The sequence below is a fragment of the Bombyx mandarina genome, chromosome 17 (genome assembly GCF_030267445.1).
Source record: "Bombyx mandarina strain Sakado chromosome 17, ASM3026744v2".
Classification (NCBI taxonomy): domain Eukaryota; kingdom Metazoa; phylum Arthropoda; class Insecta; order Lepidoptera; family Bombycidae; genus Bombyx; species Bombyx mandarina.
In genome coordinates this window covers 3,870,442-3,895,353 of record NC_143223.1, presented here as the reverse complement: position 1 = coordinate 3,895,353, position 24,912 = coordinate 3,870,442, and the positions used below count along the sequence as shown (strand labels likewise).

General features: G+C 37.3%; 2 protein-coding genes and 1 long non-coding RNA gene across 4 annotated transcripts in view; 2 read left to right on the top strand and 1 right to left on the bottom strand.

Annotated features, from left to right (window-relative positions):
* Window positions 1-18,585, bottom strand: part of SOCS2-12 (protein) — a 34,136-nt gene extending 15,551 nt beyond the window's left edge. Inside the window, exon 1 of the mRNA XM_028187969.2 lies at window positions 18,162-18,585. Coding sequence (XP_028043770.2) covers window positions 18,162-18,180 — 19 coding nt within the window. The 5' untranslated portion in view covers window positions 18,181-18,585. The remainder of the gene's footprint in view (window positions 1-18,161) is intronic.
* On the top strand, window positions 1,668-11,510 carry LOC149501097 (uncharacterized). The gene is made up of 2 exons (XR_016324490.1): window positions 1,668-5,145; window positions 5,843-11,510. It is a non-coding gene; the product is annotated as an uncharacterized LOC149501097 (long non-coding RNA).
* A 47-nt stretch (window positions 18,586-18,632) lies between the features above and the next one.
* LOC114253176 (uncharacterized) overlaps window positions 18,633-24,912 on the top strand; it is a 74,171-nt gene continuing 67,891 nt past the window's right edge. Inside the window, exon 1 of one of the 2 annotated variants that reach the window (XR_016324489.1) lies at window positions 18,633-18,763. The gene's annotated coding sequence lies outside the window, so the exon portion shown is untranslated. Of the gene's footprint in view, window positions 18,976-24,912 lie in introns of both variants that reach the window. The other variant, XR_016324488.1, reaches the window with a different exon arrangement.

Sequence of the window (24,912 nt, the reverse complement as noted above, 5' to 3'; positions counted from 1 at the left end):
GGGCCTGGGATACGCGATTCCACGCTGACTTCTCCTGGAGTATCAGCGGGGGCGGGACAACTGTTTTAGGCGCGGGCGCGGTTTTTGGGCGCGGCGGTGGGATTACGCGGCGGGCGGAGTCCGACTCTGGCGTTACGACTACCTGCGGTCGGGAGGCGGTCGCGGACTTGGTTTGCTTCGTCATGGAGCTCCGGGACTCCACGACGCGAGTACGCTTTTTACCGCGCGTTACAGTTTGGAACCCATCCGAGGTTCCGGGTTGAGGGCTAGTCGCGGACTCGAAGTCCATCTCCGATTCGGTATCGGAGCCTGAACTAGACGCTATTGAGGTCGCGACGGACGAAACTGACGTGATTGACGCGGGCGCGGGGGTAGCGGGGGCGGGGGCATTAGACGCTACGGCGGCGGCGTGCGTACGTGCGCTTGAACACGGACCGGCGGCGGGGCACGCGAGGCATGCCTGCGAGGCATGTTTGGCGACGGCGGCGAGAGATGCGGGGGGAGAATAATTACCAAATGATGCCCTATAGGCTTCGAATTCGGGCGCGATTGACGGATATTTTTCCCGAATGAAGTCGATGAAAAGTTTTTCCTCCATCTTTACGTGATTTTCGCCCGGGGGGGGCGGCCCCGGGACTTAAACACGCGCTCGCCTTGTGGCGAGGCCCCTGCGTCGGTAACACTAAATTGGCCGAAGCGATTCTAGGAATTTTAGAAATTTTAGTGAATAGAACAAGTAGAATAGAATTAGAGTGAATAGAACTACTGCACAGTTCTCGGGCGGCAATGCCTTGCAATTAGGCGCAGGTACAAATTCCGAGAAACACTTGGGCCACAGATGTGCCACGAACAATGATCTATTATCACCGGTAGTCACTTCCGACAAAACAATGAGCACGTCCACGCGCGTCGGTTGCTCAAATCGGAATGGCATAGCCATAGAGAGCGATTCCCCGTAGCGCAATTATATTTGGCGTTCTCGGAATCCGTTACCTGCGGGCGCGCAGCTTTCACGACCATCTGCCCGCTGTCATTGGCACACACGCACTGCAGCTGCCCCGCTCACAATGCCGGCTTAATATCGAAATGATTTATTTGTGTCGTTGAATCGTTGTAATTAAGACTTGTTAGGTCACTTGTGTTGGCTCTAGGGTGTGTTACGAGCTGTTAGCCACCTGCTTCAAAGCAATCCGGTTTGTATATTTAAAGAAGATAATAATCGGAGACAATTATATCAATGAAACTGTAGTCCTGTGCCCTTGTATCCTCCCTAGTATCAGTATCAGTATCAGTTGGATTTAGTGTTATTCTGCTTATTTACCCCAATAAAAAAGACAACCTATTTTAATTATAGTTATAATACAGCTGCGGGTATGATTCGGGGACAGTTATTTATTATTGTTCGGGGGACAGCTGGTTCATGTATCGGTCTCACGGGGTTACGTAATACTAAACAGGGCGATGTGTTTCGTAGTAACGTACCTATTTGGTTGTAATGTAAATACAACTGTAATATTAATCATAGCTAACCTCAAACCGACCTTAAAACTATTTATTTAGTATTAGCTTTGTAAAGTTTTGTTTTGTTTTAAATAACATATTATAAGCGTAGGTACTTAAATATTATCATATTCTAATTCGGTACCTATTATATTATCGTCGTTTTTTTTGTAAAGCGTTGTTATACTTCATACAATACCACGATCGGCAGCAGCGATCCAAGTTTATAATTCTCTACGTAAGAATTCGAGAAAATCGATGCCGACGCTCATATAGGCACCGAAGTAACATGTACTATCGTATTTAGGGGGGTCACGAACTCTGGCGGCGTCGCTTCCCCGAACTAGCTGGCACACTCCGATTTCGACTTCACACCACACCGTTCGTTCCCAGTACTTCTTACAGCGTGCGACAAGCAGAAAGCAAATATTCGCAGAATTCGTACCGATAGTGATTTATCACTTTTGTGCGAGACAATACTTTCTAGTTTCCATTTACAGTTGTCTGCGTAACACTATGTACCTGTGTTTATAACGGTTTATCTGTTCGGATGGTTAGATACGTAATGTAATATCAGGAGCAGTCGACGTCATTAGATTGTACATATCAAATTCACAAAGCTAGCCATTAGTTAATTCAGTTGAGAATGTAGTTGCATTTTGAGGTGTTTCTAAGCGACAGCTATAGATACTAAAATAATAGTTGAATATTTGAATGTTTAGTTTGTACATATCAAATTCACGAAGCTAGCCATTAGTTAATTCAGTTGAGAATGTAGTTGCATTTTGAGGTGTTTCTAAGCGACAACTCTAGATACTAAAATAATAGTGGAATATTTAAATACATTTTAAGCAAGTTATTTAAAAAATAAGTTCACGAAATATTTTAAGGAACTCTGCATTTTTTTTTATCACAAACTTTTATCGCAACACAGAATATTAACGCGAAATCGAACGTGTAAATTGATGAACTCCATATCAGGTTGATCTGCCTTAATCCGGATTATCTAGATTTTTATTGTAGATATGCATTAAATTATTATCGTTTTGTGTCTGAGGTGCTATATAACACTGCTAATCTATTAAAATATTCAATAGTATACAAAAATATATTTAAAAAAATATTCATATACATATTTTATGTTAAATAGATATATCGATAGGTATACGAATACTAGTATTATTTTAAATGTACATTACTACACGGTGGCTTTGATTTATCTGAATTATGAATAAGTATGAAAATGAAACCAAAGTTTTTCATAAAAGAGTACGCCGTGTGGGCAGATTTAAAATGTTAAAAGCTTTTTGAAAGCATCATAAAACGTTGAGCTCTATTGTATCTGTTATAACATCTTCGTGGAACATTTTCAATTAAATGTGTTTAAGATGTTCTCGGTAAAGGAGAAAGCAGACACCGATGTTTATCTCAAAATTATTAATGTAATTAACATTGTTTTTAATTAACTTTTGCTTCCATTTTAAGTATATGTTTTTTTTTTAAATAATATATATCGGCCTCCTTTCGAATGAAAGTAATCACATTTGTGTGGTTAATATTGATTTTTAACACCCTGACGTTAATTTAAAAACATGAGATGATAAAACTTTCTCTGCTACAATCTCTGCGGAAGAATATTAGAACTCGATTTTTTTATCAACCGTGGAATCAAATTTTAGCCCAGTCCGTTTCTAGTACACTCATAATTGAACCCACTTATAATTCTAGTTTAAGATATTTTTTTAAGTATATCATTTTCCATATATGATATTCTTCGAGTGATCTCGTGAAACTTTATTTCTATGTCATTGAAATATGTATATTATTAATTAAAAAAATTAAAAATCAATGGAGTTATAAACAATAATATTAAACAGTGTAGGATTCGTTTTTAAATAAAATGATCGTATCCATGTGCCAACTGCCAACAGCGTTAGCGAATAATCTATGTCAAGCAACATTAGCGTGTAATCTATGCCAACTAACATGGATGTTGTTATGGCTTATGGTCGTTCAGCTGCGTAATTGTCGAGTTTCTCAGAAACGACGACTATTTGTCTGCGAATTAAATTGTGATATAACAACTGTGTAAATTATACGTGTTTGCTCAGCCGCATTAGAAACTTTAATTATAGCGTCTGTGGAATGCTTAAAAATTTTATTTTCTAGTGTATTTTCTTGGATGCTAATCAGCCATTGTGAAACGTTTTGTGTACCTACATTGTTTAATATAAAGTAGTTATTTGAAGATACTAAAGCCGTGTTTCGCTTTTTACAACGGAAATTTTTCATTTCATATTTTATAATTATGTTTTTCTTAAACAGTAAGCAAATATTTAAAAATTAAGTGATAATGATGTACATTTAGAAGTCTTGTATGTATCTAACTGTATCTATCTAAATTCCAACGTAAACTATCAAAACGAAACATTACTTTTCTTGAATTTGTTACATATATTTTATAGAAAGAGCCATATGGTTGCTTAACATAAAGGTACAGAGAATTGCGTAAGCCATAAAAGGAGGTAAAAAGAGATCACAGCGCAGACAATGTATTGAATCTATTCAATACATTGTCTGCGCTGTGAGATCTCTTCGCTTTGTTAGTGAGAAATATTTCTATGATTCGTGCTGTATGACAATATTTTTCTTAGAATAGGATTCGCTATATCAGTAAATTGATATATTGTATTTATGAGAAGTATTAAAAAAAATTGAATCTATTAAATACGCACTAGATTAGATTACGTTATTATGGTTCAGTAGTCAAATACCAAAATATATATTCACTATATTTCTGTATTAATACAATTTAGTTTAAAAATGCTTATATTATTCATTTTCATTATGTAACGCTAATAAATCAATATTAATATAATTAAAAACCTTAATAGCCAACATAGCGTTTTCAATAACATAATATATAAATCCATATTATTGGAAAACAAAGAAACTTTTCAGTATGGCATGGTTCGAAGAGTTCGAAAAGTTTTATAACAGATACAATATAAGCGTATACCATATATGAGTCGACTAGTATCAAAGCCGGCAATGTGACTTGTGGATAATTATTGGTAAATCAGAAAAACGAATTATTGACTTTGTATTCCATTGGCAGTCACAAAACTCTTCTGAACGACATCTTAGATAAATAACAGGTTAAGTATTAACCTTTATTTAATGCAGGTTTTGAACCGTATTCTTTGAAGGAGACGATTATATTCAAATCAATCTGTATTGAAATATCAATAAAAAAATTTTGTCCAAATGCACAGATTGCCACCTTTGATAATAGACGACTCATATGTATGTACAACATACATGTGCCTAGAAATGTAATATTACCTTTATTGTACACACTCTGGATCACACATAACCTAAACTATGATAATCCCGCAGTTGTGCCTGTGGAAACTTATCCGCCGGACCATGGACACAATGTCAAAAACGTTGGCTGTTTAAGAATTTACTTAAAAAAATTAGCTACTCAATTATTTTCTCGAAATTCCTAATCTATCCTACGTAAACATTTTATCATTGTTCCATTGAAGCAATAATGATTAATGTTACGAGTCCACGACTAACAATGATTCATTTGGACGATGCCCCAGCTTATTATGAATTCGTTCAAACATGACTATAAATGTAAGTCCAATACAGTACTTCATATTTTTCTCTAAATTCACAAAGTTATTTATTTTGAAAGTCCGCCATCTTGAATATCGATTAAATAGCCGTCATGTTTTCTGCTTTTCACTTTTATTACTAATCTCGAATTAAATTATTAAAAAATCCATTAGAGATTCTATATGAAACTGTGTTGTGTTAATAAATCTATATATTAATACGGGAAGCAACTTTGTACCCATTTTTATGAAAATTGCGCGAATGGAGTATGATATTTCACACACTTATAGAGTATATAGAGAAGGAGTGCACAATGCTAATATTTTTTTTTAAATAATGCATAAAATATACTTTAAATCAATAAAAAAAACATTACACACGCTACCATGTATTTGACACAACACATATATAAAAATTTATACTCTTTGTTTACTGTCAATTGGGAAACTTTGGTTATTGTTTAAAGTCTGTGGTCGAATTGAAAATAGATTGATATTGTTTGTCTTTAATATAATTGATCTATAGTGCAGTTTTGGCGAATACTGTGATTATATTATCGAATTCTAATAGTGTTTCTTTTGACAATAGAACCATAATAATGTTTAAACTTATAATTTCATTTAATTATAATCGAATTTCGACTACTGCGGGGCCACTAGTATAGTATAAATATACCAACGTTTGATACAAATGTAATCATCGTTAATTTGAACAGAATTAAAGGCAGCTCGAATTAACTATATTGGATGGAAACATGCGAAACAATTTCATTGAGAAATTCGAGAAGCAACGAGATTACGAGACAAAACCGGGACGTACAATCCGTATAAGCATCAGCTACGGTTTATTGTGTAAGACACGAGTAAAAAACAAGGTCAACCGTGCTCATTCAAGTAAGAAGTTAAAACACACACAAAAAAATGTACGGATTTTCTCGGAATTTTTAAACTGGTATGTCATTTTGTCACGAGGTCCGGCTACTTCGCTGTCGTCGTGACGGCCGCGACAACGAATTCACGAGAATGGGTGGTGTGATTTCATCATCCGGACCGCTTTCGAGCAATTGTTGTTATGTAGTTTCGCTTTATCCCGTCACACAATATGGGCACAATGTAAAACCGTTCTTTGTTTAGGTACATAATATATACTGTTGTGTGTGTGGAGTGTGTGCAATCGATTTCCGTGCGCACAGTGCTATGTGCATTTTAGAATATGCATTTGATAATATTTACGGTAAATTAATTGGCTTCATGGCTTTTGATGTAGATATGGTTATCGCTTTAACAGTTCATTCACTCGTTCATTCCGTTTTTTAATAGCCTACGTTGAGATACCAGTTCGGCAACCCACGAAGATCTCTTATGATTTTTGTACCGTATTTTCCATGGGCCATTATCTGAGGAATTGTCCAAGTTGATATGGTCCTCTGTACCCTCTATCGGAGAAGATCCTTTTTAGCCGAAGCCCATAGACATCTACGACGTAAATGCTGCCACCCACCTTGAGATCTGAGTTCTAAGTCTCAGATTTTTAATAGTACAAGGGCTGCCCTACCCTTCAAACCAAAACGCATTACCGCTTCACGGCTGAAAAAGGCAGTGTGGTGGTACCTACCCGTCCGGGAACACAAGATACCCTACCACCAGTTATTACGATGTTATTCCTTCACCGTGGAAGTCAATCGTGAACATTTGTGAAGTACGTATTTCATTAGAAAAATTGGTACCCGTCTGCGGGATTCGAATATCAGCACATACATATACCGCAAGCCACGATTACTTCATGGCGGTACATTGCTGGGGGCATGCTGATACCAAACTGAACAGTGGAAAATGAAATCTAGACGCATGTCACAGAACCAAGAATTTCATTAATATGAAATGTTTAGCTGAACATAGCTAATCAGATCACTAAGCAGACACCAATTGAGAAGGAGATCCTTACGCGGAATTGGCATTGGATTGGTCACACTTTGAGAAAGCCCGATACCCACCTATCAAAGAGAGCACTGATCTGGAAAGTGTGTGGCAAAAGGAAGAGAGGCCGCCCCAGAACAACTTGGCGTCGCTCGGTGGAGTAGGAGCTAGGGGTCTTGGGCATGACGTGGGAGGAACTAGAACAGACTGCCCAAGACCGATATAAATGGAAAAATTTTATTCGAGCCCTACACCCCAACAGAGGGTAATAGGAAAGAATGATGATGATGATGAAACATAGCTATCATACGATTCATAAATGATTCTTATCTACTTAGTAAATCGAAATAAACGCAATACGATACGAATTGCGATCAGCTGGTTACCACGAGACACGAGTAGCTACTTCACTGTGTCGCCGAGCAAAACGATGAGTCAATGACACTGTAAACGTTTAACGCGTTATCTTATCTACGCAATTCCATATTAAAATAAATCGATAAAGATCTAGAGTTGTTAATTATTGAGAAATTTAAAGTCAATTTGTTTTAATCAGGTCGTTTCTGTCGCAAAGCGGTCAAGAGTTTGGAATTGATGGGTAAGAAACATTGTAGGCTGCTCTATGCTATTATGGTACGTAGACATGTTTCAAGGTGAACGCCTATGTTCTCTCTGGTGTTCATCGTCTCTGAGTATTTTTTCACAGATTGGTGTATAAACTCGTATTACGATCATAACAATTAAGAGGAAAAACAAAACCGGGCGCTTGAAAATCTCCATTGCACGTTTCGATGCCTCTTGATTTCATACCAAACCAATTAATTCATTGCTCCTCCGTAATACTGCCCTCATTGAACCAGTTCGTTCAGTCCTTCTCGTCTTGTCTGGAATGTCATTCTTGTCATTGTGACCGTATGAAATACTTCACATAGCCATAATTCATCACAAGCCCTTAATGATATTAAACATACATTATACTGGACACAATCGTCCACTATTGGTCCCATGGACGACAGGGCTACAGACCCAGACAAACCCACTGACTTTCTCGCCGGATCTTCTCAATGGGTCGCGATTCCGATCCGGTGGTAGATTCCGCGAAGCACTGCTCTTACTAAGTCTAAGGCTGTTTTTTATTTTATTTTTTATTGCTTAGATGAGTGGACGAGCTCCAGGTTACCTGGTGTAAAGTGGTTACTAGAGCTCATAGACATCTACAACGTAAATGCGCCACTCACCTTGAGATATAAGTTCTAAGGTCTCAGTATAGTTACTACGGGTACCCCACCCTTCAAACCGAAACGCATTACTGCTTCATGGCAGAAATAGGCAGAGTGGTGGTACCTACCCGTGCGGACTTACAAGAATTCCTACCACCAATAATTACGCAAATTATAATTTTGCGGGTGTGATTTTTATTACACGATGTAATGTACGATGTATTCCTTCACCGTGGAAGTCAATCGTGAACATTTGTTAAGTACGTATTTCATTAGAAAAACTGTTACCCGCCTGCGGGATATTATTCGAACACTGTTGCATCCCTAGATACGAATGCATCGGACGTCTTATCCTTCAGGCCACGACGATTACTAAATTCTACTAATATGTAATTAGCAAATTCTTTCAGATTAAGCCTGAGAGCTCACCTACCCGTCCGGGCGTAGCTGGAATAGCCCCTTAGGCTTCCAGCTAATATGTAGGGGAAAAAATAGACTCAGGCAACTACTTTCAACTAACCTATTTTATTAAAGTGAAAAGTCAATAAATACATTTTAATTAAGCCCTCACAATACAGTACGGCTAATTAATATTCTTTCGAAGCGTGCAATAACGGAAGCAGGTCAATCAAGTGTGCCGTAAATACTAAGAAGATATGTGTGTGTGTCATATCATTTTAAAATTACTATCGCATTTCTAGAAATAGCCGTCATTCGTTTAGTCCAGGTAGAGCTGACTCATCGAATGCAAAGCTTGGCGGTGTTCCTCATTTATTTATATTTTCGACCTTGTTATAAATATAAGAATGCTTCTCTTTGTATGCATACGAGTATATCCTTTTATTGCGCGCCGCACTTTATTTTTATTTCGCAATTAATTAAATGTGTATGCGTTATCTGGGATCTCTGGTTTTTCAACATTATCTTTAACAACTATTAATGGCCACTGTTCTATAAAGAGAACCTTACTATACGTACTTCAACTATAAGTAGGAACAGGTTGAAAATATTTTTCCTTCTAATTAAATTCATACACATTTACATATTTGAATTTGAAATATGTAGATCATTTGCGAAATTCAGAATGTTTTATAATCAATTTGAAACTAAAGGACTTATTTCAAAAATCATTTTTACTTTAACGTAGTTACTCCTTTTGTATGAGATTGAGTTGGGTGTTGCTCGCTTTTTGCTCTAAGCGAATAAATTGCTGGTCAAATATTATTATTATATTATATATTTATTTGGAGCTTGGGGTTTCTCGTTAATTTGCTTTAAATGTGTAATCCGAATTGAACTGTTTGCGACAGAAGTTATTTGCTAATCTGTTATTAGAATTCAAAGCTATTTTTACTACATTTACCGTCTATTATCCTAATAAGTATTAAATTTTAATCGTCATGAGTTGTTAGTGTTAGGTATAAATAATACTTTAAATTATTCAATTAGTTGGAATGTCGACAAAAACATAATTAGTTTACTGTGTAATAAATATATAATCTGGATATTTATTTATGTTACATTTAATGAATGTTTTTTTTGACAGGATTAAACCGCCGGACTTCCGCCCTCCACTGGGGGTGGTGGGGGGAGCATGTCGGAGTCGAACCGGCTAAAACCTCCTGTCGCTCAACAGCCAATGTCCAAACCTCGCATGTGACAGAACTCATGAAAAGGCAAAGGGGGAAAAGTGAAGCGTTTAGTGCGGAGCACATCTCTCCCATCACCCTCCCCCTCGGGACGCCGGACCGACGGTCGTCGGCGCCACGACCACCAACCCTCTCGGTCGGTAGGCTATCCGAAGCCCGCCTAAATGGTGCCGGTTAGAATGAGTTATCCTACGGAATACCCCGCTGGGCCAGAACCAGCGTGGGTCGAGGATAGCCGACCCACGCTGGATCGCGCATCGCCCGGATGTTCTTGCGTAAAACGCGTGCAGAGCAGCTTGCACGTCGTCTTCTTAGGCCCCCCTCGCCGGTCCCCATACCGACATGTGAGGGGGACCCGAAACACTTAAGAGGGCCAGGGCTTGGGCAAGATCCGCCTCCCTGGCCCCCGCTCGACGGCGGCGGGCTTGTGCATCTCTCACGCGCCCCGCCCCCCTTCTGTGAGATGGTGCACTCGCAGAAGTCGAGCATTGCCTTCCACGATTTAATGAATGGTAACGCATTTATTGACAACGTTAACAACGTGCTTACGTTCCGTACTCATAAATCCTATCTGAGAACACTACAGATATAATAAGTGGACTATATAAAGGTACCGCCAAGACAAAAATTCTAATTTATAGATTTTTATTGAAAATCCCGGAAATCAACCAGCTAGATTCTGAAGTTAGCGTGAATGAGAAGGGAATCGCGAACTTTGTTATTAAAAGTTACGAGGATCAGGTTCCTTGAGCCTTAACTTCACAGTTAATTAGAAAGTAAGCTATGTACAATATACGCCCTAATATGTCATAGTTAAATGTCATCGTGGCTTTGGGTTTTTATTGTACCGTTTACCAGGATACAGTTTACAGGATTAAAAAAAAACCCTTGCAAATTGTCTCTGGACTAAATTTAGGAAATAAATGAAGACTATATGTACTAATTTTTTTGTAAGCTTAGCTAGTTTAGTTTTACTTTAAGCCTTAATTTTCCATTGATGTCATAAAATGGCAAATCTTTGATATTTGGAAATTTATGTAACAATTAAAATATATTATCGTGCAATTAAGCCATTCTGTCAGCAAACTAAAGTCTCATTCAGGTTTCAGTTTTAGCTGGTGTCAAAAACTAACCAATATCAGCTCGTTTTGAAGTGAAACATCACTTCATAAGCGTGTTCTTTTCAATTTCATATACTTGGTTTATTCATTAAGTATTTTAATTGGAATACTATATTTTTAGTGTGTACATGATACGATGATAGCTGATAGCTGTAGTAAAACTTCGAGTGGTCTATATTCACGACCACAAATACATGTAAACTTGATATTCGACTATTTTTTAAAGTCGACTTGAGGATTTCGGTAGTACTTTTTTATATTAATACTAGCTGGCCCGGCAAACGTTGTTTTGCTATATAAATTATTTATAGGAAAGATAAATAACCTAGGTACCAACTGCAGCGCCATCTGCCGGGCTGATTTGTAATTTTTTTATTTTTTTTTTTATTGCTTAGATGGGTGGACGAGCTCACAGCCCACCTGGTGTTAAGTGGTTACTGGAGCCCATAGACATCCACAACGTAAATGCGCCACCCACCTTGAGATACAAGTTCTAAGGTCTCAAGTATAGTTACAACAAAGTTCAGTGACAAACACACGCACAGAAGAAATATATATAAAGATTTGATTTTTTTTCCTGCATAATATGCTGATAGCCTTGGGAGGCTATTTCAGCTTCTCCTTGAAGTGTAGATGAGCTCACGGGGCTCAAACCGGGAGTGTTTCTAGCTCTGGCCCTAAGCAAGAGCAGTACTTCGCAGAATGCACTGCCGGATCGGAAACGCGACCCACTGAGAAGATCCGACGAGAAACTCAGTAGGCTGTGTCTATGAGTTGTGTTTGTAATTCAAACTGACTGCCTTGATTTCACCGAATCTTGTAGTTGTTGTTTACAAATGAAATTAGTGCACAGTTGTGATTATTGCTAATTGTATGAAAAACATATATTTATAGGTATTATTACTCTCGCGTCACGTCACATTCATGGTACTATGACAGAGTAATCTAAAGTAAATAGTATCGAGGAATTAAAGGTTATTTAGTATAAGCGACATATCGCTTAGTTCGCTACATTTCTTTGTAATTAAAGGTCAGTTTTATTCGGTATTAGCATCAACAGTTCGATGTTTTTTTTTAATTGAATTTAAATTAATTATGTTTACTCCATTCTAAAGCTGAAGACGTTTTTTTTGTTATGATACTTTTCCAAACTTCATAATATGGATATCCGGTATAGTTGCAAAAACTTGGCCTTAAACCTTTCAGCCCTCGATATATTTTGGTTGGATTGATTGAAATAGTAAGTTAAAAAAAATAGCTCGAAAATGAAAATCAATCGAAAGTATAAACAGACAGGTTTGAAGCGGTAAAAAAAAATCACGCGTCAAAATCTGCAGTGTATTTTTTGTCGTGAGCAAACGACAATGTCTTCGGGACGGGGCGACTCCGTCCATTTTATTTTTTCATTTATTTTTAAAACTTGAGATTGTTTTATCAATTGAAACGTAAACATTATTCCGTGTACGAAATTCTGAATGCATCATCGTATTAGTAAATTTAGTTTTACTTTCTAATGAAATGTTTGGGGCGGTATCCGTTTTCAAAGAGAAAAAAAAAAAAAAAATTTTTAGATAGTAAGTTTAGATAGAGTGTAGGAACTCCGAATGACCTATAACACAGCTGGAGCCAAGGCGAACGCCGTCAACCCTGATCCCGTTAAAGAAATTGCTTCAAGGAATTCCTTAATGACCTCACGTTACGGACAAGATGTGAGATAAATGCAACATGAACTATTTTCGTTGATGACCGGGAGATCGCGATTCGTGTTCGTTAACTCTGTAAGACCGATATCGTTGTAAATTTAAATGCAATAAATATTATAGATGTTACTGAGTTTTAGAGCAATGATTTGGGTTTGATCATACAGGCGGCGGAGTAACCTTCGCGTTTTCTTAGAAGCTCGGCGACCGGTCGCCCGACTTAACACTGGATTTCTAGGAATCTCGACTAGTGCTGAGGCGATTTAGGTTTTTTTTTTGTTCAAGTTGATACCTACTTTTCTTCAGACGCGGGCCGACACGGCGCCAGTTAGTACGTTGCTAATTATAAACTTGTGTTATCTTTAAATGAGAGTGAGTATTTTTATCCCGCAGTCGGACTCGTTTCCGAGTGAAAGGGATTTCCTACTGTGAACCTGTTGAACGAGTCGTTACATACAAACTTTTCTCCGTTTGATGTTACGATCGTTAGAAAATTCCATTGAAGTTCGAAATGTTTTTTTTAATTTTATTTATAATTGTAACTTTTAAGGCAAAAATTACGAAATACATGTGTAGGTATACGTACATTTGATATTCATCGTCCGATAATTCATTTTAAAATTTGTTTAAAATAGTAATATTCTGAATTAAAAAAAAATACAATGATATTTTTATTCGTCACGATTTCGTGCTCTAAAAATAGGCATCAGAAAATTATACTTAATAGTTTTGTCTTTGCCTACTTTTACATTTAAAAAAAAAACATATGTACAATTTTAGAGGCATGTTGTATGTACTGAGTAACACCATCGTACAATATAATATAGTAAAAATATTCAATATATAGCAAACCATCCTACTGATAAGTAACCCAACAGCTCTCGTTACGAGAATAATTTAAAATATAGGTATCAACTGGAAATAATTTCCATATCAAATAAAATATTGACTGTTATGAGATCATTTCACGGCGAGCACGCCCACCGATAAGTCGCTAGGAAACCTCAGAGGTGACCTAATCATTTGCCTTAACCTTATTCACGTATTAATAACATTCACTGACTGAAGAATCGACTTTTTAGTATTATTATGTATGGTTTTTGCGTGTCGTAAACATAATTGAAACTATTTAAGCTATAACTGAATAAGGGATTGCATGGGCGACCGGACCGGACCTAAACGTGTTCACTTTAGAGTTCATAGCATTAGAACCGATTAGTATTTTTTTTTTTTGAAACGTTGACAATGTTTAACGGCCGTCTGGTGTAGTGTTAAGTGACATGGTCACTACACAGGGGAGTCGCGGGTTCGAATCCCGCCAAGGGAAGATATTTGTATGATAAATAATATAAATGTCTTTTCCAGGGTTATGGATGTCTATTAAATATATGTATGTGTATAATAAAAATCTTATATTTATATCCGTTATCTGGTACCTGTAACACAAGTTCTTTACGAACTTATCGCGGGAAAAGTTAACGTGGCGTGATTAAAAAAAAAAGTATTCTCTGATAGTTTAACTAACGATTTATGGAATTAAGCCAATCTTTCGGATCGACTAAACTGAGAAGGAGGAATCCTTAAAGTTTACGTAATAACAAATATATAATTATATAAAAATAAACTCGAGCTTTAACCGTAAAAGGTGTTTTAATTATTAACGGACTCTTCTCAAGCGTTAGGTACAAAATACCTCTGAACCGCTCCTGAAAATGAAAACAGCTCGAAGAGTAGATATTCTTTGTGTGATTACTGAAATAAATGCAATCCGGAAATTTAGTTTACTACTGCTTTAAAAAAAAAACTTGTTTTACTTTCAAAAACGATTGACAACGTTAGATTTTCAATTAAATGTGAAAGAAATAAAGAATGGATACTGCCGACGAATAACGATAGCTTTCTCGTAATTGAACAAAACAAAGACCTAGTGCTTCAAAAGGGCAACAGCAAGCTAACCGATGTATCGGCGCAGTGTGGATAATGAATCTGCTCATGCAGGACACACCGACGGATTTTCTCGGAACATCGCCGTTCTCTGGATCAAAGCGGTATTTCAATCAGTTAGACGAAAATGACGGTCGTACGCTTTACTCCCTCATCGAAATTTAAACTAGCTGACAGTTCTGGGAAATGATTGCGTTCGTGTATTATTTATTATTTCTGCGTCGATTTGGTATCTGGCCTAGCCCAACATGGCACGAGATGCACAGGGCGCGTGGCTAATTGGAAATTCCGTTGTGTTGCCACGAAAAACACGTGGTCTCCCGAAAAACGATGTATTTAATCCTTAAATTTTCTCGCAATTTATTGTTATTTATTTATTGTTCATTAATCTTTTCTCGTTTTTGGATTTTACCATATTTTTTAATTATATATTAGAGTTGGTAATTAATAGATATTTTATTAATGTTCTCAATGTATGTAAGATGAAAACCCTCGAAAGTCTTTTGGGTTGTAATTTCAATCATTAAGTTAATTCAGTTTTCAAATGACGGTGCATTTACGCAATTCAAATAAAAAAAACGATCTAATTTCGTTTTTATTTTCGTCGCTTCACAATTAGAAACTTCACTCTTTATGTTATTAACTAAGGTTACGCTTGTTAAGACTAACGAGTTTAATTGAATACAAATACATAGTTTCAGGACATTGCGTCGAATCATTGCCTTTTCCATTAATGACCAAAATTTCTGAAAACTAATTAAAAGTCCTGAAACTTTGTAATTAGTCATACGACATCATTAGACACTAACTATAAAAAAAACGATACGTAATTTCGTTTTTATCCTCTGCTAAATTTATTTTAAACAAATATAAGGGGCCGTTGAACATACATGATGATAAAAATAAAAGTAGCATTGTTTGAGCCCATAAACTCGAGTATTTCCTACAGCCGAAGGTCAAAGGCGAGCAGTTCATAGCTTTAACAACCGCACATAATTCCACTGGATCTTCGTAGAATTACGGTCTAAAGAACGAACAGAGAACAATAACCCGTATACAATCATCTAAAGGAGACAATGCCAAAAATAAATAAAAAATGATCTCATAATGCCGGCGATTTCTCATAACAACCCTCGGGTCGGAGGCTTCTAAGGATTAATTACGTGTTCCGAGTAGGGCCGCCACCAAGCCATTCGATTCTCGGTAAACTTGAATCGAAAAAGGAGCAAAAACGAACACGGCGCGTTCTGAGAACACGCATACCTGCGCCAGCGCAACCGTCCCACCTTGTTCCGTCCGCCTGCGATTTCATTTGAACTCGTATTTTCTAACCACCTACTCTCGAAGCATTTTCTCTTTTTCACACAATCAACTGCATCGTGCGATCTACTGACGCAAGAGCCGCCATGTTTACAAAACATTTTCAGCCTTCCCGCGTTCTATATTCTCTATGGTTTATTAGATTAAACACACAATGTAGATCGCTGTGTACGTCATTTGTTTTATCAATACCCAGAAACGTTCGAGTACCATAAAAGTGCTACAATTTTCTATAATTCATATCAAGTGATGTAGATATTGATTTCCACGAAACCGTAAGAGCGGTTCGGGGAACATAGGCACATAATCGTAAAATGGAAATTGAAGCAAAAAAAATACAGATCATGTTAATGCACGTGCTGTATTCAGTATTTTACTTAGTGATTGTTTTCTTTCTCTAGTCTGCGGCTCAAATTCGTTTCTTTATTTTGACTGTAAATAAATGTCTTCTGCTCCGAACTAGTTTCTTGTATATTATTGATCAGCCGCGAGACCGCGAATACATGTTGCATTTTGATTGAATAAAATAACGATGGGTAATCGATGCCGTACTCATTAGATTCGGCGCCGGCTAATTTCACTGACACTTGAAACGTTTCTACGAACGTTGTCGACGTCACAGATCGTTAACCGCTAACAATAGAGTCGGTCGTTTTTAACCTTAAAAATAACAAGAAAAAAGTACCATTGTCTCTCTTTGTGGATAAACAAAGAGCATGGCAGTTCCTCGTAAACGTTTTACCTCACCGGTGTTCCCTGAATCTGTTGGACAATGCTCGATTGTCTATCCAGAACATGATTTGCTATGGCTTCCATTGCGTTTGTTTCAATGTAAATTGCACGCATTTGAATTTAGATTAATTTCGAACGTGCATTCAGTCATGAACAATCGAAAAGATATAAACTTATTTACATTAACATTACAACCTTTAGACGCGTGTCAGAAAAAAGATATTAACGAATTATTAAAAATCATCTACATAAGTACCAAAAGTTATCTATAGTTTATTATCAAGTACTTATCGTAATTGAAATTATTTTCAATTTTTATTTATTTTCTTATATTCGACTTTCAAATACTTTGGTTTTAATAACACCATGAAAACGATATAAGAAATTGTCGAAATAAACAAAAAAGAAATTAAAAATATACAATCAGATCGACTTAGTTGAATTATGATGCTAATTCTGATGTTATTTAATTTACTACTTTACTTATCGTTTTATTACAGTAATATTAGGACTACCAAATTACTGACATCGTAATGTAAATTTCCTCAAGCTAATGTGTAATCGCCCTTCCATCAAGCAAGAGTACCTACCTAAATGAGTAAGTATATTGAATCCAGGTCAGTGAGTTACACGATCAAACGTCTATCAAAATGACTATAATGCCATAAATTGCCGTATTATTTAAAGGTAATAAAATTATTGTCTTGTGCATGTATCTTTTGTATATTTATGTTTATTTTTTTGATTAAATCATTATGATTTATTCTTATAAATTTTTATTTGTTATCTCTGTGTAAAATAAACGGCATAATATAATTATATACAGTTATATAGTAATAGTAGTTAATAGCGAATATATTTGCTTTTCATACTCTGTATTTCCTTTGGATTCCTTTTGGTACTTGCGTTTAGTAAGTACTTTTAAGCAGCCGTGTACTCAGCAGATTAATGATTGTTTTTAAATTATCCCATCCAATGCCGACCGCCGTGTCATTTCCATCTTATTAACTAACTGCTGATATATGTACCTATGTACATCGTCGTCATATCAATTTAGATATTTCTATAAAGCACTATTAAATAAGAAACAAAAGTATTACATATACTTAATAAGTATTGATTATTTTTATCACATGCAAACAAAAAAATGTACTAGCGAATTACGTCAATCAATAATAATAATTCACTTTTATCTATAGCTCGTAATCGCAACGCAATGACCTAGGGACCGAAGTATTATGATAAGAAGAGGCGCCGCGCCGGTCGGTTATACGTCGTGTAAGCTATTTTTGCACATTATAGCACGTGCTTCCAGTCCGTAAACACCATCACACTTTGATAATATAAAATAAAGACAGTCGCTCTTGCTCGCATACCGAATTCGAAACGATTATTTCCGGAAAATGAATGAATCAAGAGTTGAGATGCTTACCTGGTAGTTTAACCACCATTTGAGGTGTGAATGATCGGTTGGGATCCAATGTAAACGTCTTAGTCAACAACAGTCAGAGAAAACACAAAAGTTCACTTTAAATTATTCAGATAACGTAATAATTCTTCAAATCCACTTTACGGCCGTTTCGTTTCTCGGTATAAACTCTTTACAAGCAGTTTCGTAGAAGCCGACTGCACCGGAGAAATTAGTTTGCGGTATTGGAGTACGCCGGCGGCGGTCGGTCCACACGCCGATGCTGAAATGTTTTCAAAGTACCTACGTACACATTCAATTTCACTCAGCATCTGTGTTTATCAGGGAGACGATATCGCGGCGGGAGGTGAAAGTTCGATAGGGTCGAATTAGTTCAATGACGCTCCTCCACCACGTACAGTTCAGGACTGAGCGACTGCGAGCGACGCGACTGACGTGAAGTAAACACGCGTGGCTGCGCGGCGTGCGAGGTGGGGGGGACGCCTTCGTGACGAACGCGGAGCGGCCAAGACCGAGCGAACTCGGCTCTCGCTCCGAATGTACTTGCCGACGAGCCGCCGCTTCCGAGAACGACCAACCTTGGCGCTTCCACGAAATAACTAAAGGCATTGTCACTAATTTATAAAACTTATGTTCTTCCGTCCAAGGCTGGTGAGCGCCGCGATTCGGTCGCTGCGGTTCGTGACTCTAACATTACAGACGCGAACGTGCCCGTTGGTATGTTGACCCCGCCGACAGACGCACATTGTTAAATTAGGTAACTTGTGGTATCTGTCCATCCATCAATCAAAGCTGGCCCCTACCTTTACCAGGCATGGTAATAAACGTTGGAAAGTTCATTCACATTATGATCTATTTTTTGTAGTTGTTTATCGTTCGTTTATCCAAATCAACCTATTCACTGAACAGGTAAGCGAGGTATTCAATTGAAACTCGGCAAAAAAATACACGGTTAAAAGTTGGGGATTTCATTTTCTGGATGTCCGCATAAAGTTTCATTGTACCATGTATCAGCATTTAAATAGTGCATACTGAATTGAGAGATCTGATTTCAAAATACATAGGTACCTATTTCGTTCTAGGCATTCTAAACGTCAAAGAATAAAAACGAAACCGTCAATCTTCTTACCGGTCACAAGTACATGGTCGGTATGTAGATCGTCGCTTCACAGTATTCCAAGAAAAATCCGCAAACAAATTTACAATACCCGAAAAAATTCCGTTCATTTAGATTGTTAGTTAGAATGTTTACTAGTTTTTAGAACGCCCCGAATACGCGGACTGCTCATAAAATACCTACCTACTACAGATTCGTAACAATAGATGATTTCTCTCCAACGGTCCACAATCAATAAGAGTTCAGATAGGTTCAGATGATTGAGCGTTCTTCGAAAGGCAACGCGTGTGACATGCGCCAAGCTTCCTCGAATAAGTATTTCTTCACGCTAAGTACAATCGCAGATAATCCTTTGCTGTGTTATCGAAATTTATATTTCTCCAGTCATTGTTTTATGATATCGCGCATATCAGGTGCTTTGTTAAATATTTAATGAGTGTCCTAGAAGATTTATGACGCAATATGTTTTATAAGATAATTTCAATCGAAATGGAAATTGTAAAACGTTAAACGCCAGTAGTTGTTCTGCTAATAACACGGATATAATTTAACCCATAGACAAATCCCACTGAGCTCCTCGCCGGATCTTCTCAGTAGGTCGCAGTTCCGATCCGGTGGTAGATTCTGCGATGCACTGCTCTTGCTAGGGCCAGTATTAGCAACACCTCCGGTTTGTGCCCCGAGAGTTCACCTACACGCTAGGGCAACGCTGAACCCTATACTGACTTCTCAAGGCTATCAGTATAGGTAGGAAAAAAAACGGATAGAATTTGAGGAAAGTCCTTATCCAGTGGGCTGCAGCTGCACTTCTGGCATTACACATCTCTATGAGCGACGGTGCCCGTTCACCATCTGCATGCCACCAAAAAGAAGGATTTCAAAATCATAAAAAAATAAAAAATAAAAATTAGAAACTCAATGGTTAACGAATATTTCTTACTCGATTTATCGATATATCTTACTCGTTTAAAATTTTCTTTAGGCGAATTGGTTCCAAAAAGAGAACACGAAATTAATTTAACTTCATAATAGGTTTAGTTTATTTTATAATAGGTTATATAGGTCTTATAGGTTATATTTTATAGATTTTATAATAGGTTAGGTTTACTAAATCTGTAAGGTTTTCGGATTGAATGACGCAATGGAATACAAACAATGAAAAATCTGTTCAAGTTAGAAGCGCTGTCAAAACCGTAAACGGAAGTGTCCGCAAGCTGTTTTTACTTTAGATTGAGGGTTGGCTTCTTTGACTAATCAATCTTGTTTTTGTTTACATTAAAACAGTTTCGTTACCATTACGGTCTTGGGAAACGTTCCTTTCCACTGAATATACAAAATAAATTTAAATATTTATAAATGATATAGCTTGTATCGTTGAATGTCCAATGACGACAGATGGCATGCATGTGTGCATCGCGACTCGTCAGTAATGAATGTTATTATAAAGCGGAGTGCTCTTTAGTCTGTTGCCCAATAATATACGTCGAGAACGTAACGGCAGACGGTAAAACGACAGATGCTATACGATAAAGAAAAAGGAAAAAAAAAGGGAAATTGGAACACAAAACATTTTTTTTCAGCCCTCTACTAAGTGTATACCTACAATATAAATGATGTTATCGGTTGCAGAACCTAAGGACAGATGAAAAGTAAATGTTCATATATGTACATGATAGATGAAGTGTGTATTTACAGAGAAATCATTAAACATCTCTAAACATCTTATTTCTGGTAATTGGATATGATACTTTAACTGTATTGAATAGTATATTGACAGTATTTACCTTCGATTCTTATTAGTCAAATATATATATTATAGGTATGTATTACTTCTTTTTAAATTATTTTGTGGCAAATAAATATTTCGTCATGCAAACAGTAAATGTATATTTAGTTTTTTTATGCTTATAGCGATTAATACGCAACATTTACGGATTCCAATAACCTTTGCATTAGACGCCTTCAGCTCTATCACTGGAGCAGGCTTAGGGACCCCGGTAACCGTACTCGTCGAACTCTACAAAGAGTTCGACGTGCAACCTAATCCATGAGTTTCTCGCCGGATCTTTTCAGCGGATCACGATTAAGATCCGGTAGTAGATTCATTCGCTAAGCAGTTGCTCTTGAGTTATTAGGTCTCCTTCGGAGGCGCTCGGGCAACTGGTAGCAATTCTCACCCCTCCTGGCTGAACCTATGCTCGCCCACTTATCCTGGTGAAACTGAAAAGCTCTCCGGACCGTAACGTAACTTAAGAAAGAAAAATACTCAAAACATAACTTTTTTTCTGTCTGTAACGGATTGGTACGGTCTCATTAAAAAGATAATATTGAAGGAAAATGGTCGTAATCGGTTAGTAATTAATGCCCGTAGTATGAGAAAAGAAGATATCGTGCAAATCGAATATTGCTCGAGGCTTAGATTTGCACAAGAAAAAGCCACCTGGAATGGTCTGAAGACACTCTTACCACTACAACCAAACTTACAAATTACATCCAGAAATACTAAAATTTGGTATTAAATGAACATGTAAAATGTAAACAAATGAAGGCTTGGGCTCCAGTTATATGGACTTCGGTTACCATAAGTACGCAAAGTGCTATAAAGCCACATCTATTAAATAAAAAATCAATGCAGGTTTTCCCGAAACACTGAAGATTCTTCTTTTGCAATCTTGTGGAACGCTGCGGGAGTATATTAACCGCAAAGTTAAAAATACATTATTTGTAAGTATGTAACTGATTCAAGAAACTGACTTATCTCCTGCGCGTCCATTTAGGCGCCTTTAGGGAACCTCGTAGGAAGAAAAACGTAATTGAATATAACACAAAATATAAATTTTACAGATCCAATACGATTACATGATATTAAATTCGTTATTTCATTGTACGAGATTAGCCGACTTACCCTCCCGACTAGGCGCGTCAATACCCCCGCCCCCGCCGTTCGCCCGATCACGATGTTCGACCAGCCCATACCGTGGGCCCCGAAGGTCAAATATTTAGGCGTCACCCTCGACAGTAGGATGACATTCCGCCCCCACATCAAGACGGTACGCGATCGTGCCGCCTTCATTCTAGGACGTCTCTACCCGATGATATGTAGGCGAAGTAAAATGTCCCTTAGAAATAAGGTGACACTCTACAAAACTTGCATACGCCCCGTCATGACCTATGCAAGTGTAGTGTTCGCTCACGCGGCCCGCATACACTTGAAATCATTCCAAATTATTCAATCCCGTTTTTGCAGGATAGCCGTCGGAGCCCCGTGGTTCGTCAGGAACGTCGACCTCCATGACGACCTGGACTTAGAGTCCATCAGTAAGTATCTGCAGTCGGCGTCCATGCGCCACTTCGATAAAGCGGCACGACACGAGAACCCTCTCATCGTGGCCGCCGGTAACTACATTCCCGATCCTGCGGACAGAATGGAAAGCAGTCGACGTCGCCCAAAACACGTCATCTCGGATCCGCCCGATCCACTAACGGTGCTTCTAGGTACTTCAAGCACCGGTCACCGTTCTCGTCGAACCCGTCGCTTGCGACGAAGGGCTCGACGAGTAAATTAACTCTCAGACACAGCCCACTGAGTTTCTCGCCGGATCTTCTCAGTGGGTCGCGTTTCCGATCCGGTGGTAGATTCTGCGAAGCACGACTCTTGCTAGGGTTCGTGTTAGCAACATCGTCAGGTTTGAGCCCCGTGAGCTCACCTACTAAAGTTAGGGTTACGCTGACATAGCCTCTCAAGGCTCTCAGCTTAGGTAGGATAAAAAAAAAAAGCCGACTTAACCTAATAGGTGCATTTAATTTTAACTAATTGATCTTTGTGTACATTGTGGTCATTTTGAAAATGTCCGAAATGTTCATTGAATGAGATTAACATTCAGACCAGGAAAATAATTAACTTTCTGCGGTAGAGCCACCGCGATGGTTTTTGTAACGTATTGTAAATGAGACAATAAAGATATAAACAAAAAAATTAATCAGCACCGAAGACCTGTCTTGTTCAATTTAAATATATTTAGAGTGGTGGTATTTGTTTGTGACGACTCATTTTCATTCCGAAATATCTTCGCATCGAACGTAAATAGAGATGTTTTTTTTTCTTTTCTATTTATTGTATCTGTGATATTCACTTTTTAACTTTTCACTTTTCACTTTTTTTTTTATGTTTGTTACCTCATAACTTTTGACTGGGTGAATCGATTTTGATGATTCTTTTTTTATTAGAAAGCGGACGCTTCCCGTGTAGTCTCATTTTAATTTAGTCCAGTTCTGATAATGGTATCCATGAGAAAACCATATAAGTCTTAAATTTGCATTTAGTACGAGCGCGACAAATAGATGAATAACTCAATAACTCAATATCACGCCAACCGATTTCGATGATTATTGTTTTTAGTGTATATTAATTCTTTCTTTAATTAATTCTAATCTTTTTTTTCTATTTGAAGTCGGTTTTTGTTAAAGCATGTCTATTTACAATTATTTTAGGTTAGGTTATTTCAGAAGTAGTAATAGTAGAAGTATAAGTACAAATTTTCCAAAAGGTGAAGGAGTCACATCATACAGCCTATTATTTTATTATATTCTGTTATATGAAAAATACGTCACAGAGAGCGAACAATGATATGGGTGAAAGCGAGACGAACTGGATTTACTTGAGACTGTAATCAATTAAATTAAACGAGATGAAATGGGATGAAATAAAGTCTCAATAAAATGGTAGTTATATATTGAGATTGCCGTGGACGTTTTGGAAGAACCCGAGAAGCCATGTCCAGCGGCCTTATATCATTTTTCCACAATTTCACAAATGCTAAAAACAATTTTTAAACCAGCATTATGACATGTTTAAACTTTAAACTGAATTAACAAAATAACACAATTTCCACAACTATGTTCCTCGCGTTCCCGCCAAAATATATCCATTTTTATGATGGAAGAAATACTGTTGGCCCGAAGGCTTTCCAGATTCATCATCAGAGCAAAGGCTCAGACAGGAAACAAAGGCTCAGCTAGGAATCTCTAATATTTAGGTAACAAAGTCTATCGTCATTTAATGTTTTCTTTACGACCTCATTTTAATTAACTAAGTATTTCGTTGTTTGTAATTTGCGACTTCATATAAACAAGGTTATTGCTTCATTACTCTGCTCAAAAGACAATAAGATATTTAAAAAAAAAAAAAGTGCTTTCAGGAATGAATGTCGAAACGCAATGAAGTGGATTTTTTTTAAGGGAAATGAAATGAAATGAATATGATTAATTTGAGACATTAATCAACTGGGATGAAATGAGATGAGATGATATGGGATGAAATATAATCTCAGTAAAATGGTGGTCATTTACTGAAATTTTTTCAGTTGACTTTTTGGAGGATCCCAAGAAGCTACGTCCAGCGACTTTGTTTCATTTTCCCACATTTGTGCACTTTCACTAAATAGACAAAATAAAACAAATCACACAACTTCACTCCTCGTGTTCCCGCCAAAATGTCCCCCTGACGTGGAATTAGCATCTATTCCATAGATTATACACTATTTGAGAATCTATTCCGTGAAGTTCGTGTTTTTTTTAAAATGTATTTCATGTTTAAGCTCCGAACGCGCGGCATTAATAAACTTTGGTATAACTAGC